The 16,830-nt window shown below is 48.0% G+C and overlaps 1 protein-coding gene across 1 annotated transcript; it reads left to right on the forward strand.

The window, feature by feature from the left end:
• The first annotated feature begins 7,466 nt into the window (after positions 1-7,466).
• On the forward strand, positions 7,467-9,719 carry LOC146196460 (neprilysin-1-like). The gene has a single exon (XM_084597019.1). It carries the CDS (start codon positions 7,467-7,469, stop codon positions 9,717-9,719), a length of 2,253 nt encoding a protein of 750 aa, XP_084453145.1.
• The last annotated feature ends 7,111 nt before the right edge of the window (positions 9,720-16,830 follow it).

Below are 16,830 nucleotides of genomic sequence, written 5' to 3' on the forward strand. Positions count from 1 at the left end.
AGATAACTTGCTTAAAGGGCCGCTGTCCAGGAATTAAAGGACCTTTTAGGCGAAGGAGCCCAGTGTTTCGATCAGTTACCGGAGATAGTCTGTGCAAAATGCTACCTTGACACGCGCGCCGCAAAGCAACGAAAATACAAATCAAAGCTCTCTCATGCTCTCCTTCGGGGAGCCAGCTTCCCCGTTTCCTGCGCTGGCCCATCGAGCCGCAGTAATGACGTATATCCCGCGAACGACGTCCATTGGTCCGTCTCGCTGTCTGAGGGTGAAGTATGGCTGTCTACCCCTCGCTGCGCGCTTTTCCCTTGCCACGGCCCGACAGAATCCAGAGGCGCGCTCTCCCTCGCCCGTTTTCTTCTTCTTTTTTTTTTTTTTTTTTTCGCGCAGGCGGAGTGCCATGCCCCACCTCCCGCCAAACGCGGAGGAGGAAGGGGAATTTGTCTTGCGGAGGCTAGACGACCGGGTAGGAGAGTGAAAAATCTTTGCGAGGGAACGGAAGGAGAGAAACACGACAGAATCGGGTGATTGGGGTGGCTGTAACTGCGTTATTAGCTACTCTTTTCAAAAACATCTTGCGGCCTTGCGTTCTGGGGGCGAAGTATCACAGCCACCGGGGAAGAAAATATTTTCGACCGGAGGGTGGACAGTGGCCCTGTAAGGGATTATAGACACGTAAATGTTGGGTTCGTGTTTTATCCTGTGTAATGATGCCTAATTAAACATTAGCGTAAACGGATCACCACGTCATATATTCGCCACAACTGCTGAATAATTTATAATCGAATTTCTTTTCTCACCTGTTTCGGCTTCAACGGCCGAGCGATGGCTATGGCGTCAAAGTCAAATCTAGGTCACGTGAAGGATGAGAAATCAGCGATACAATTTTGTTTGTTGTTTGATTTCGCTACGATGATAAAGCCAGCCTACCTCAAAAACAGGAACCACTACAAGTGAAGAATCGGCGTTTATATCGCTGCTTTTCATGCCGCGCGTCAACTTGATTGTGACGTCACAGCCATCTCTCGGCTGCTGAAACTGAAACTGGGGAGAAAATTCACTTAGAAATTATTTAGTAGTCGTAGGCGAAAACTGCGTGCAGAACGACATACAGGATATATGTGTTACGCATCATTAACAAAAAAAAATGTCACCAAAATTTGGTGTCTATACTCCTTTAAACATTTCGAAACTTGCGTAGGTGAAGACGTAAATATCTCGTAAGAGCGTTTACAAACGTGTCGACTAAAGAAGTTTCGTAGACGACTATGAAAAAGCGTCCTGTAGACGCCTTTGTAGAAAAAGATATCTGTGATCATTATGGACATTTCAGGACATCTTCAAGATATTCGGAACTCAGTGCAACTTCTTCGTTTTCTGGTACATTTATTGACAGATGTGCATTACACAGTGTGAGATATGCCGCAGGCTAAGGAAGGGCACGTGGTCGTAATGGAAGGAATTTGAGTTTACCAACTTGGAGTCATCGTTGCCAAATTAAAATGCGCATTCACAAGGCGTTATTGTCAGCTGCTGATTGCAAACAATCACAATTAGTTCGAAAATAGCCGCTAAGCTTTACGAACTCATAAGCTTGGAAAAATTGACTGGAGATAAATTCCTGCGCCTTTGTAATTTTGGAAGGGAGACTCAATATCTTGTCGGTGCTGATTTGCTTCTTCAATTTTAAAGTAAAAGCTTTAATAGTTCTTTACACCGAAATTGATACGGAGCGGAGTTCAATGAATTAGAGAACTAAGTCCGCTACATGCAAGCTAATGTATATTTTCATCTAGCTTCAAGCTTCGGTTTATTTGAGGCACACAGAGATGTAAGAATTCATATCAATTTTGACCCTTGAGAGCATTTTAACGTATGTCTTAAAATCTGCTCAAGGTTGGTTTCGCAATACATTTCGGCCACCTGCCGCAGTCGAAAATGCAAGCAGCCACGACCGCTCTTTTCTGTTACATCTGCTTCAGAGACACATCATAATGCAGTCAGATATTAGTACAGTCACGTTACTGTCCTCCAGCTGAAAGCCGTCACATTGAAAGTCCAACGATAACGAAGAAGCTTGGTTGGAATATGTAAACCCGCTTTACATTTGCGACGCGTCGCCTATTTTAGCATTCGTTATAACTCGACGTCGTCTGCATGGTAATAATCTTCTCCGATACTCCTGATACCCGGATGCTATGTGCCTGGGATTGCTAGAAAACAAGCTCACTGAGGAGACCTCCTTCACTGTAAAGATATAGCACATGGAACTCCCCGCTACATACCTTCCGCAGTTCCCGGTTTGCCTCGAGACAGTTGCTTCTTTCTCTTTTTTTTTTTTCGCGATATCTCACGCCGACGAGCTCCGACAGACGAAGACGAGCTCAACAGGAACTCTTCTAAGCCTAATACGCCCTGACCAACTACATCTTGAGTGGCACGTACAGGGCGATATAAAGGGCGAACGGACTTGGACGAAAGGAAAGTATAAAGACGCGCGAGCACTTGCATATAAAGGACTCATGTACGTATGTTGAGTTTTTTTTTTTTTTTTTCGTCCCTGTCTCTTCACGCTTCAGCCTAACAATGAGCGCACTTCCCCCCAATTCAACAGCCTCTTGCATTTTGTTCTCCCTCTTATAAGCGTCTCTGAGGCTTATACAAGGGCGGCTGTGCCATGTTTCCTAGGCGCCGCCATATCTGGCCAAGTGATGACGTTTTCTGGCATCGTGATTCCGGCGGCTAGCGCGCTGTTACACATCTCGCAGTGTGTACTCGAGCAGCAGAAGGGCGACAGAACTGATTCACTCATTTCCTTAAATTACTCCTCCCTTTCGACTGCCGGATCGTTAGCCTGCTGCGCTTTTCCATTTTACAATTTAGTGTACAGTGCTCGTAGTAACGAACAGGCGCCATCTTCGAACTGTTTATTGCAGAAGTCATGCACGTGCATACCGTCAGGCTACGGCCACATTAAAAAAAAATGTCGTGGCTTATCACCGCGCTCTACCTTTACAAAGGAAATCATACTCAGTTCAGTTCAGTCGTTCAGTCGTGTCCGACTCTTCGTGACCCTATGGACGATGTCACGCCACGCTTTCCGGTCTCTCACTATCTTCCTAACATCACATAACTTCATCTGCAGTGCCTCGAGGATGCCATCTAACCATCGCGTTCGCTGCCTACCCCTTCTCCGGCGACCCTCAACCTTTCCCAACATCAAATCTTTCTCCAGCGACTCCTCTCTTCTCATCAGATGACCAAAGTAGCTGAGCTTTAACTTTAAAATTTGACCCTCCAATGAGCAGTCAGGGTTTATGGTCGACAATATCGACTGATTTGATCTTCTGGCAGTCCAAGGAACTCTCAAGAGTCTTCGCCAGCACCACAATTCAAACGCGTCAATTCTTCGGCGGCCAGCCTTTTTCACAGTCCAACTCTCGCATCCATACATCCCAACTGGAAAGACCATAGCACGAGTTATACGGATCTTGGTTGGCAGACTAATGTCTCTGCTCTTTACTAGGCGGTCAAGGCTAACCATTGCTCTCTTTCCCAGAAGCAGGCGTCTCCTAATTTCATGGCTGCAGTCTCCTTCCGAGGTAATCTTGGAGCCCGGGCAAGAAGAGAAAATCTGTCACAGCTTCCACTTCTTGTCCATTGATGCTCCAGGACTTGATAGGGCAAGACGCCATGATCTTTGTCTTTTTAATGTTCAGTTTAAGCCCAAACTTCTCACTCTCTTCTTGTACGCGCATCAGAAGTCTTTTGAGTTCCACTTCACTTTCTGCCATTAAAGTGGTATCATCCGCATATCTAAGCTTGTTGATGCATTTTCCAGCAATCTTCACTCCAGCTGAAGACTCGCCCAGACCGGCCTTCCTCATGATGCACTCTATATATAGGTTAAATAGGCAGGGCGACAGTATGCAGCCTTGCCTCACCCCTTTCTCAATCGGAAACCAATCAGTAAGACCATGCCCAGTTCTGACGGTGGCCTCTTGCCCTTCATACAGGTTCCTGAGGAGACAGATGAGGTGAATTGGAACTCCCATCTCATGGAGAGCTTGCCACAATCTGCTGTGATCTACGCAGTCAAACGCTTTCGCATAATCAATAAAGCAGAAGTAGATGGGTTTCTGGAACTCTCTTGCTTTTTCCATGATCCAGCGAAGGTTAGCAATTTGGTCTCTAGTTCCTCTGCCCTTGCGAAACCCAGCTTGCACGTCCGGAAGCTCCCGATCCACATGCTGCTGCAGCCTACCTTGGAGGATTTTCAACATCACCTTGCTAGCATGCGAAATAAGCGCGATCGTGCGGTAGTTGGAACAATCTTTGGCACTGCCTTTCTTTGGAATGGGGATGTAAACTGACCTCCTCCAATCCTGTGGCCACTGCAGGGTTGTCCAAATCTTCTGACATAATGTATGCAGAACGTTAACAGCGTCATGGTTGATGTTTTGAAGCAACTCAGCTGGAATGCCATCAATTCCGCTAGCTTTGCTCTTAGCAAGGCTGGCTAGGGCCCATTCAACTTCACTCTTCAGGATGCCCGGCTCGAGATCAGTAATCACAACCGTCTTATGTTGGGTTTGCACATTCGGGTCCTTCTTGTACAGTTCTTCTGTGTATTCCTGCCACCTCTTCTTTATCTCTGAAGCTTCAGTGAGGTCCTTGCCTTGTCTGTCCTTTATCACGCTTGCTTAGCAAGAAGCTTCCTTTGATATCTTTGATTGTCTTATACAGAGCTCTTGTGTTCCTTAATTGGCTGTTGTCCTCAACTGCTTGGCACTGTATGTTCAGGAAGGCATTCTTATCTCTCCTTGCTATTTTCTGAAAGTCCGCATTGAGAACCTTGTATCTTTCTCTTTCCCCCATAACTTTTGCCATCCTCCTTTCCTAAGCTATTTGCAAAGCCTCTTCAGATAACCAGCTTGCTTTCTTGCATTTCTTTTGCTTTGGAACTACCTTAGTAGCAACTTCTTGTATTATATCACGAACATCAGTCCACATCTCTTCGGGCTCTCTGTCTTCTAGATCTAATTCTTGAAATCGATTCCTCACTTCCACAGCATATTCTAATGGAATTTGATCCAGATCATACCTGAAAGGCCTTCTAGTTTTCTGCGTTTTCCTCAATCGAAGCTTAATTTTGGCAACAAGAAGCTGATGATCGGTGCCACAATCGGCCCCAGGCCTTGTTTTTACTGCTTGTATAGCGCTTCTTCATCTCTGCCGGCAAAGAATATAATCGATCTGATTCCTGTACAGACCGTCCGATGAAGTCCATGTGTACAGGCGCCTCTTGTGCTGTTGAAAATGAGTATTCGCTATGGTCAGGTTGTTTTCTTGACAAAACTCTACTAGCCTCTGCCCAGCTTCATTTGGCTCGCCAAGACCGAACTTGCCTATAATTCCGGATATTTCTTCACTCCCGACCTTAGCATTCCAGTCTCCTATGAGAAAAACGACGTCTGATGATGGGGTGAGGTCTAAAAGGCATTGTAGGTCCGCATAAAATCTCTCAACGTCAGCTTCTTCAGCTGCAGTGGTCGGTGCATAGACTTGGATAACTGTTATGTTGAAAGGATGACCTTGGATCCGAAGTGAAATCAATCGGTCGTTTTTGGGGTTGTACCCTAGCACTGCTTTGCCCATTCTTCTGTTTACTATGAGAGCGACCCCATTCCTTCTCTTGGATTCGCGCCCACAAAAAAAGACATAATGGTCGCCGGAGTTAAATTCTCCCATTCCGGTCCAATTGAGCTCGCTGATACCCAAGATATCAATGTTCAATCTGTCCATTTCTCGCTTGACGACATCCAGTTTACCTTGCGTCATAGATCTTACATTCCATGTTGCTATGTGATATATCTCCTTGCAACATCGGACTTTCCGGTCGCTTCCCGACACATCCACAACTGAGCGTCCTTTTGGCTTTAGCCCAGCCGCTTCATTCGTCCTGGAGCTACTAGGAATCGCCCTTTGTTCATCCCCAGTAACATGTGGGACGCCTTCCAACCTGGGGGGCTCATCTTCCGGCGCCATATCATTAATGGTATTGTGACTAGTCATAGGGTTTTCTTGGCAGGAAATACTGGAGTGGGTTGCCATTACCTTCTCCAGTGAATCATATTTTGTCAGAACTCTCTGCCGTGACCTGTCTATCTTGGGTGGCCCTACACAGCAGAGCTCACGACTTCATCGAGTTTCGCAAGCCCCTCCGCCACGACAAGGCAGAGCCACATACAAATTCACTGACGTATCTCTGACGCACAAGGCTGCCTTTTTCTTAATATGAGAGACTTCAAATAATAGCCTAGTTTGTTTGTTCTTGCTCCTGCCTAGAATCCTCGTCTCTTCTAGTCGAGGCTCGCACTTGCATGTGTTGACATGTCCGACCAAATTGGTATATTTATCTTTATTGCTATCTATTTTTTTTTTGCCATATTCCCCAAGGCGTTTGTTAATACAGCTACCCATTTGCCCTATATAGGAGCGTCCACAGGTCAGAGGTATCTCGTATACCACTCCTTCCACACAGGAGATGAAAGAACGCTGGTGTTTTATTGTGCACCCTGGGCGATCAGCACCACAAATCCGGGGTACAAGTTTACTCAACTTGTTAGGGGCTGAAAAAAACTAGTGGTACCCGGTGCCTGTTAGCCATCTTCTTCAGATTGTGTGACACTTTGTGTACATAGGGCATAACTTCAGGGTTTACCGCGGGGCCCCGCCCTTCAGGACTCGGCGGACTGGTGCAGCGTTTTATTTTTTGGAGGAGGGTTGTGGGGTGATGGCAGTCAACGTGCACGAAGGGGAAGCCAACAGCCAAAAGGCGACCAATCTGATTTTCTAAACTAGAATGCATTTGATGCGGACAGGACTTCGAAAACGAGGACTCAATGCGAAATGAGGCGATGGCGCGCTTAACAGTTTTACAGTGCGCCATATTAAAAGAACAACTTCTTGCTAGTTCGGGGTTGTTCCGCCTTAATTGGCTCCTGGCTCATGGCTCATATAGGAGTCCTATTTATAACCTCCTAGGGTGGCACCAACAATTCACTGTATTGTACCAGATGGAGGTGGCGCTTTCCGGATGTAGGGTGCCAGTGCAGAAATTCTTTTTAGTAAAGCAAATAATTGTAGTTATGCCAACGCGCCAACGGTAATTATGTGGCCGGCGCACTGCATCTGTAACCCGGGAGAAGAATAAAATATCATTCAGTCTAAAAGAGGCAGTGAACATAAAGTTCGACCTCTATGGCCCCTTTTCCCACCGACCGTTTATCTCTGAACACAGAAAACACACAACAAACCGCATTGCGTTTCGTGCAAATTGCAACAGTTTGGGAGAACAAAGAGGAGGAGTTTGGTCCGCTCGTGAGGCGACCTAGAAGAAGAAGCGCGTCTGCGACCCTCCGAAGGAAGCAGCCAGGCCTGGATCACAAGGTTCTAATCTTAACGATATGCTAGATACGCAAACGCTTATAGCACCTCGGCGATACGTGTGCGTCTGCAGTTACGCCGTTTTCGTAACTTTGCTAATCGTCCTCACCATCGTGGCCATGGGCCTGGTCAGCTATCTGGTTGTGCCTAAACGGCCCAAGCCTTCTTACATACTGTTCAACTTCACCGACGAAGAGCCCGAGAACGCGTCCACGCTACTGCTGCCTCCGAGCGCTGAAACCGACGATGCTGCGCCGCACCGAGACCCCTGCGCATCGCGGCCATGCGACCGCGAAGCCGAACGCATCCTGGACGCTGTCAACGCGTCCGCGGACCCGTGCGACGACTTCTACGCCTACGTCTGTTCGACGTGGATGGACAGGCACCCGCCAAGCAGCTCCCAGGACAGGACCTCCGTAGACTACGATATCTTGGACGCACACTCGCGTTTTCTGCTTAGTGTTCTGGGCTGGAAGAACAGCGAGCTGCCGGCGGCCAAGTTCTTGTTCGACACCTGCGTCGACCCGCCAGTTGGCCTCTTCGGGGACCTCATCACGATGTTATTCTACATGATAGGCCTGCAACAGTGGCCTTACTCGACGACTGACCGCGTTCTGGCTGCCGATGTATCCTCCAAAGTAGGTAGTCTTCACCGACTGTTGGGTGAAGACAGCTTGTTCCACTTGGCCGTCGTGCAGCACCCTGAAGCAGCGCATCCAATTATCTCTATCTCCGAACCCAAGCTGCTCGTCGGTCATGCCGACGGCCTCCCGCTCGCCTATTTCCTCTTTTTGTCCAAGGCCCACAGGGTACTCATGGAACACCTCCACAAACCCCTGTCTACGAACGTTGCCGCCGTCGAGATGGACCTGGCGAGACGAGGCGCGCCTAAAAGAGCTCCAGACTGCGGCGACCCGCTGAGCGAGTGCACCACGACACATCTCGACCACCTGCCACCTTCCCGCGTCCTGCACTGGTCTCTGCTCGCCCAGGAGGCGTTCGGCGAAAAAATGGTCGCTCTCAATCAGTTTGTCGAGACGCCCAACTTCGAGTACTTGGTCAGCTTTAGCGAGAAGGTGCAGCAGGCGCTGAGGAAGGCCGACTTTCTCAACTATCTGGCCTTTCGCATCTGCATGGCTTTATCCCCACTTGTCGACAACGCCACGCTTCGTCACCATCTGGCTTCTATCGCGTACGGCCGAAACCCTCGCTTTCCCGAACCCCTGCCGGCGGGACAGTACTGTCTCCGGCTCCTGGACCGCTTCGAGCCGGCGCTCGTAATGCTGCTTGCGTACGACCGCTCCGTAACCAAGCTGACCTGGAAGGTGCTGCAGTTTATCGTCATGGACCACCTTAATGCAACCCTCTTCGCGTTCCTCAGCGGCGATTTCAGCCAGCGGTTCTCGCGGGAGTTCGCAGAGCACGTCGCCAGTCGCCTTGCTATCGTCGACTGGGAACCGTTGATGCCACAGCGATTTTTCAACAGGACGTTTCGGGAGAAGTACTTCGCCGGCTTCACAAAGGAAGACTCGAGTAGCTCGCTGTCATCGTTTATCTTTTTCTGGCTTCAGCGAGCCATTAAGCGGAAAAGGGGTCCCGCTGAGACTGCCGACGATGAAGACCTTCGGACCGGTTGGGACCAAGGCTTTTTAAGGACATGGCCAACGCTCGGCTCCCCGTTCAGGCATCTCGAGATACCGCTTCCAGTTTTCGACCCGTTTATGTCCGGCGACACGAGAATGTACGCGTTTCACGTCGCGCGTGCCGGTTTCCGCATCTTCCGGGTTATACTGGGCTACGTGTATTCGCTATCCTACGGGTTCTACTACAACTCCAGCTCGTCCGATCCGGCTTCTGTGTTCGAAAACATGCGCGGATGCCTGCAGCAGAGTTACGCGGAGATGGTAGCTTCGGCCAGTGGATACGGGGCGAGCTCACGCGTCGACTGGGAGAAGACATCAGCTTCGGACATGCTGGATCTTATGGCTGCCAAGCTGGCTATTGAGGCATTTGACCAATGGACACAGAGGGAAGGCCTCAACTTCTACTTCACAAAGGCGCCACAGTTTGACCAGAGGCAGCTGTTCTTTATCTACTATGGCTACAATTTTTGCGAGAACGTCAATCAAGAGGCGACGCGGGGAGAAAGCGAAGAGCACAGCCCGGCTTCAAACCGCGTCAATGGTCCTCTTCGGCATATTAAGCAATTCGCGCACGCGTTTCGCTGTCCCGAGGGCTCCTTCATGAACCCTGGAAAAAAGTGTAATTTATGAGGGCATTGCTGATGATACAGAGAAAATTTACGGATGTCGTCTGCAGATGGAAGACGTGTGTATGTGATTGTTGCGATTTTACTCGTGAACGTGGCATTTTTTGTGACTCGACATGTGCTCTTTCGGTGGATGTACTACCGTGGCAGGCTCTTGCAATGCCTTTTCAGTTCGGTATAATGAGGCAACAGTGACATTCAGCCTTGGCACCTTGTTTCCGTGCTCCCTGCAAGGTCACCGGGCTGTTCAATGAGAGAATCCGGTTCGTATTTTTTGTCGCCGAGGACCCCTGACCACAGAGCAAGCTCTGCTATCGTTGACTCATTACGCATAGAAAGTATTAGTCGTCTGCAAAAGTCGAACTGCTAATTTTTATTTTACACTACAATCTAATAAAATATCGAGGAATTGACGTGCAATATGGTCTCTGTGACCCAGCATGCGTAAATATACAGTGCCCTCTATAGTACAAGTGCCGACTGCCGGCTTCGAATAGGTAGGAAATTGTTTGAAAAAGCAGCGACCATGCACTGTACACACTCGTGTACCCTATATGGGCGCATAGACTATCCACACGCAACGCACGGATGTGCGCAGCTTTTCAATGGACGTATTTCCGAGGCATTTAACGCAGCATGTACTTTACCAGGCACCGGCTGTGCACATCCAGTGAACCCGCCTGGCGCCACATGCTATACTCCGTGTGCGCACGAGGCATCTAGCAAACTGGTACAGTCAGAACTCTATTAAACGAAAATATGCCGATTCGCCATCATACATCCATAAGGTCCAATGCTTTGACTAACTCGAAATAACGAAATTAATTTCATGATCTGTCAAGATTTAACGAACTCTTTTCCGAAAAAGGAAGGTGAAAAAGTGATTTTTGCCCTGCTTTTAGAGAACGTCCGAAAAATGTATCGATTGCGAGCCAACGGTAACATTGCGGAGCGCCTTCGTGCCGCTTGCGCCACAATCTGCGCCGTGCAAACGATACTTGTAATTTTGAATTGAATTCCCCAAATGGCGGGTGAAGTGGTGGACGCCTAAAGTCCTTAATTCAGAGGCTTTATAAAATCCCGTTATTTGCTGCGGGAGTTTGTCACAACACACGAGGGGACGAAAGATGTGCTATAGACGCAATTAACTTAAGAGGAACCCACGCGGTCGATGCTTACAAAGCGCACTCAGCCACACATCTCCCACTTTTTTGCTTGGGGATAAATTTGTAGTCCTCTGGGGCTCTTCTTACTGAGGCTACGCTTTCTTTTTATTTCTTTTCATACGCGCTGCAGGGTGGTGTCGTCTGTTTCCGGGGGACATCACATTTTCAGCTCAATAGCACTTTGCCAGTAAGATGCCGCGGTGGCTTCCTGGATGCCGCTACACCACATAATCGAATGTACCAAATCAACTGAACGAGAAAGGCTTCACTCAGTTTAACAAGTTCCCGATTTAACGAAATAATTAATGGTTCCCGTCAATTTCTTTAAACCGAGTTTGAACTGTATATGTCTACAAGTACGTTTCCGCCATATATGCTTCTATGTGAAAAGCGAATACACTACACGACAATGTCATTCACAATCGGTACTTGATAACTAAAGGTAAGCTATAATAAAACCAATGGACTCACTCCCTTTCACCTCCTGAGCCCTAAATCAACCAAAAAGGCCCATAGCTACAACTGCGTGGCGTCGTCTCTACGCAAGCACAAAACCGGTGCGACGGCAGAGGAAACTTTCGGCCGTATGGGACTAGCACCATTCGCGCGAGTGCAGTCTCGTGCATGTCCTCTCGATGTTTTACATGGATCTCTGAATGGCCCTCTGAATATGCAGCAGCTACATAACCTCGTGCTTGTAAGTCGTAGTTGTAAAGCTCGCTGTCTATATACAATCTTGGGGAGACGACAATTCTAAGCTTGGAAAAAGGTGTAAACCGTGGTGAAAAGTAAATGGGTAGGTGCGAAAGTATACATGGCATCTGACGACGCGGACACTTGGCACACTATATATACGTGTCGACGGTGTGCTGAGTGGAGGCCGGCGGCGGAGCCTTGAAGAGAACACGCAACGCGGGCCAAAAGGCGTCTTTCAGAATGTGCGCACTTACACTATATATTCACCGAGAAAAAAAAAAAAAAAAACGTCGGAAACTCCCGTCAGCGTACCGGCGGAGCATGCTGAGGCAAAACAACAACACCGCCTGTCGAGAAAAAAGCAGGGCCGATGGCTCTGCTGAGAAATCTGCTTACATTCAAGCGCACTGCAACCATCGCTTACGCCATATGTGATTGCGCAAAGCATGTACCGCATATCTCGCCTTCAGATACAGGTGAGCCATTATAAGGCCAACAAATCTAGCAATTATCATTAGTGTAACCGTTAAGCGATATCTCGATACAATTCTTTATTAGCTTCTAACTACAACGACTGTAAATGCGATGTTGTTTATTGCTCTGTGCATATATTAGCAGAAGAAAAAAATAGGTAACGGCTGAATGAGAGGTGCTGTGCCTCAAAACTCTTTGATAAACCTCGCCGCATTTTCGCCGCATATATAGCTGGTAAAAAATTATGAAAAAGCTGTTCAATTTGTGCGTCTCGTGTTTGGGTTGCAGAAACCATCCTCAATGGTGTCGCTTTCCCTCTTCTCTATTTCCCTCCCATCCCTTCTGTGACAATGCAGTTGAGGTGTCCACCGAGAAGTGAGACAGTTAATGTTCGAGTGTTTGTACAAACAATTTTCGACAAGTGGTAACTTTGTTCACTTCTGAAAAGGGCACAACCCAAACCAAAGCACTCGCATGACTTTAGCAACCCTCTGATCGCCGCCTCATGAAGACGTTTTCAGGATGATACAGAGAAAGCTTTGATTCGGGTGACCTGCGGAGAAATAACTTTTGTTTATGACGTCTTTATTTCTGCATTTCACAAATCAAACCTTGAGAAAGAAATCAGGTACACGCTCCATGGAGGTCGGGGAGGGGAACCTCCCCGAGGTTAGGGGGGGGGGGGGGGGGGGGTACCCTGTTCCTAAATTTGGGGGGCCCCACGTCAGAGCTGCAAACAAACGGCCAAGTCCGACTTCTTTCCTGAAGTATTCTAGAAACGCACGCCAAAGCCGGAGTGAGCCCGTGGGTTCGATGCGAGATAGCAGATATCGACGTATTCCTGCCGGTTTGTTAGTGGTGTCCTCTTCCGGATCATGTCGAAAACAAAAACACCTCACGGAAGGAGTTCGGCCATGCCGGGCACTCGACTATTATTGCAGGTTTAGGAGATGTAGCCCCTCTGGTCACGAAAGCTGGGTAGTCTGGGCTCGGCGAAGTTATTCATACACCTCAACACAAAGCATTGCCATGGCGCTTACGCATAATATTCTCTGCGGGTGTTCTGGAAACGCCTTCAGTCAACGGGACTGGGACGAGAGCATATCAACGGAGAGAGCAAACTGGCGCAACAAACATTAATGAGCTACTTGTATTATGTCGTATACTGCTACTAAAATTGCGGCATCGTAAAGTGTTACAGACATAGAGTAACCACAGTGACTGAAAATGCCGAGACTGAACCACCGCGGCACGCAATGGTGTGGGGTTTTGCTTAGACACTGAGGAGTCCGTAGGTAAAGAAAACGAAGAGAAGGAGAGAGAGAAGGAATATAAGATAGGACTGTATCTGAAAAGTGCCGCAAAACTGATAGAATATTTTTTTGATATGTGGACAGAGTACGTATCTCTCCGCAAAAGAAAAGGTCGCATCCACTGCGTGAACATTTTGCACTAATCACCTGTTTCGCTTCCGGATGTAATTTTAATCGCGAAGATGGAAACGCGATCGTAATAGAAAGGAAGATAAGGTGCTGCAACGTCTACAGGGCTACTCTTGGAGGCCACCCATCCGTACTTTATCTAGAAAATAATTTTAACAAACAAACAAAAACTTCGAAATGCGTTTTCATAAAGCGCCATTCAGTAAAGGGGAGCTTGTAGGGCATCATGCAGCTCAAGTGCTCCTTTTAAAGGCTGCCCGAGAAAAGATTGCCGCTCGTCGTGACCTCGGAAGACATGGTGAAAGGACCATGGCAATGCGTCGCAGGCTGCGCGAGCGCGGTGACGGGTCGAGCGCCGCACTTGTATACGGGTGTCCATATCCTTAAGCCGTTTAACCTCCAAAAGTTCTTATCTTTTCTTCTCTACCTTCCTTCCCTCCACCTCGAACCTGGAGCTAATGCTCCGCTATTGTGAAGATGCGTCGCGGCTAAGCCTTGCGTCAGACCCGAGCGAAAGGGAGCATTTCCCGACGAGACGCGACCGTACTCTTCGTTTCAATTTCACGCTAGCCGGGACACTATACGGTCCGGTGCCTTGACGCACAATATGCGATTATATGAGAAGTGGGTGAGTATACTGACATCTATAATTCGGCTTCTTGAGTTATTGCAACATGGATGCTTTTTGTCCAGTGAGATGTGCATATCGAGAGGGAAGGCACGGGCGCCAGCCCTTTCATGGTAATCGTGGAAGAGTTGCGTGTGGGCGTTTCATCCGCGTTTTCGTAACTATAATGCAGTTGGATTCGAAATTCATTTTCTTTTGTGCCGAGACAATATGACTGTCATATTACGTAACAACATATATCGCTATGGAGATTAGTCATTTTCTGCTAAACTGACGGTAGCCCAGACAGCGTCGTTACAGACGATGCACGAGCGGTGTCCTGAACGGCTGCTTGTGCTGCAAATACCCAAGTGATGATGCTCTAAGGATCATGTTTCTTATTTACATCGCTTAGATGCTTTTCTCTCCTCGTTTTGTCAAGGTACAGGGCCCGTATTCCGAGTTTACGTCGTTATCGAACTGTCGCTATCTCACGTGACCTCGAATAATATGATTGGTGGAAACGTCGTAACATGTTTTTGCCACCTCTTCCGGTTCCGTAGTGGCAACACCCGATTCCGGCATTTCGACCAATCAGATGACTCGCGGTCACGTGAGGTAGCGACACTTCAATAACGACGTAAACTCGGAATACGGGCCCTGCATGGTTATGCACGAGTTCTCGCCCATCGTGAACTCGCTCCATAGGGGGTGCACAAAAATGTGCAGCATGGCGTACGCGCGCCGCTCGATCAAGAAGAGCTTTGTGAAATCTGTTCGAACCCGGATGATTCGTCTCTAACGGACGGACGCAAATGATTGCGTATGCAGGGTACCATACGCATCATGCTGGTTATTAACATTTTGTTTGTGGTCAGGAGCGGCATTGTGGCCACATATTTAGCTGTGGCCACGATATGACACCGTCACGTGCGTTGTCTTACGTGGTTTTGTTTCTGTTTTTTTTTTATCCTGTTTTATGACATTGGTCTTGACCTAAGACGGGCATCTGTTGCAATTGAGTCATGTCCTCACAGCCGTACGTGCCAGCATGAGTTGGCCGCTGAGCGATGTAAGAATCCTGAGTAGACTGAGGTCTCTAGGGTTCCGGTAAAAACATCTCCGAAAAAAAAAAGTACCTATTTGCGAAATAGGAAAAAATGCGTCTCCGAACGGGTGCAAACGTACCGATAGCTCCGGATTTCGTCTCGCCTGATACCCGTGGCTTATCAGAGGTGAATTTAGTGGCACTGACGTTCACTGATTTTACGTTAAATATTCTTTTATGGTTTTAGCTTGGAAATAATTTGTAATTTTTGTTCCCGCAGTTTATTATTCCCTTTTGCGGTCAGCTCTATAAGGCATAGACTGCGTTTCCCCATGGCAAGCTGAAAGTACGTATGTCTATACAGCGCTTTCACCTGTCGACCTGGAAGTGACCGAACATCGAACTGACGTGGGCAATTCATTAAAAAAAAAATGATGGCAGCAGTGAGAGAGTGACAGCGCCTTGCCTTCGCTTTGTTTGCGAAGGAAAGGGAGATCTCCATCGCCCCTGGAAGTGCAACTCAGAACGTTACACCGTCGCCTCAGCAAGAGTTGAGTCTCATCACCAGAAGGTGTGTGAGGTTGTTCTATAATGGGGACTTCTGAACTGCATGGGCGGTTCTCCAATAATACTACGTGCCGAGCCGCTTGTAACTTTTCCCGTGGGTAATATTACCTAGCTGTTAAGACCTTTCTTAATAGCTGCTTAATCAGCTGCGGAACTGGCACAGACGCATTCTATAAGAACTATAGCGATATGGCATGTTGTGGTGAGCTCTTTCACTAAATTTTCCCACTGCCCTCTGGCGTGCCTTCGAACATGGCAGGCGTTCAGAGGTCCTAGGACCAAAATGACGGTTATATATATTCCCAATGTCCAGGAAGAATGCAATAAGCTGCAATTTCCGGCAATGTGAATTGTGGTAAAATTCATTCTTAGGAATGATGTTTGCCTTGAGAACATTTTTTATTATCGGGTGCTTCCTCAGGGGCCTTCTCTTCTGGGGACGTTCTCTCTTTTTTTTTTTTTTTTTCGGGAAGGTCTTTACCTACATCCTAGGTCTCTCACATCACCCGTGATCACGATGTGCACAGCGACTCTGCGACATCAAACTTGTCGCCCACGTAACACGTAATATAGACGTTTGTGAGTCAACGTACACACCGTGCAATAAGGCACGTGCGTCTTGTCACTGACATTCACAGAGTGGCGCTTTTGGACTGAAGACCGGAATTCTGGAATTATTACCGCAGAACCAGTCAAACGACTCGTTATGGACTCTGATTTAAACTGATACTCGTAGAAACTACTTACAACGTTCTCTTGTACCCAGGCGCATGAATGGCATCTTCGCCGAAGATCGCGCCGACGTGCGTAGGTTGGTGAACTTGTCGCAATCAACGTGACTGCCGTCATATTCGTCACCTTCCGAGTGCAGTACGTCTAATGAACCTTCGAAATCAGCCATCATGGTCGTTCTATAGCAAGCGATGCAATGTTATGTACTGTGCGCACGTTGGCGTCTGCTAGGCTGCAGAGTCCTATAGCTTGCGTACTCATTTTGGCAGCTGCCGCACGCGAGTGTTGGAACTGGCACTGCACGCTCCCGTGACCACTTGGCACCGCTGCAGCACTTTTCAGAGCTGGTACGCAGCCAGTGCAAGCCAAATCGAAGAGACCTA

Source organism: Amblyomma maculatum, chromosome 3 (genome assembly GCF_055883805.1).
Source record: "Amblyomma maculatum isolate TAMU_Amacu chromosome 3, ASM5588380v1, whole genome shotgun sequence".
Lineage (NCBI taxonomy): Eukaryota > Metazoa > Arthropoda > Arachnida > Ixodida > Ixodidae > Amblyomma > Amblyomma maculatum.

Bases quoted from the DNA above. Each gene is read 5' to 3' on its own strand.
- LOC146196460 (XM_084597019.1), top strand. From the start codon at position 7,467: ATGCTAGATACGCAAACGCTTATAGCACCTCGGCGATACGTGTGCGTC.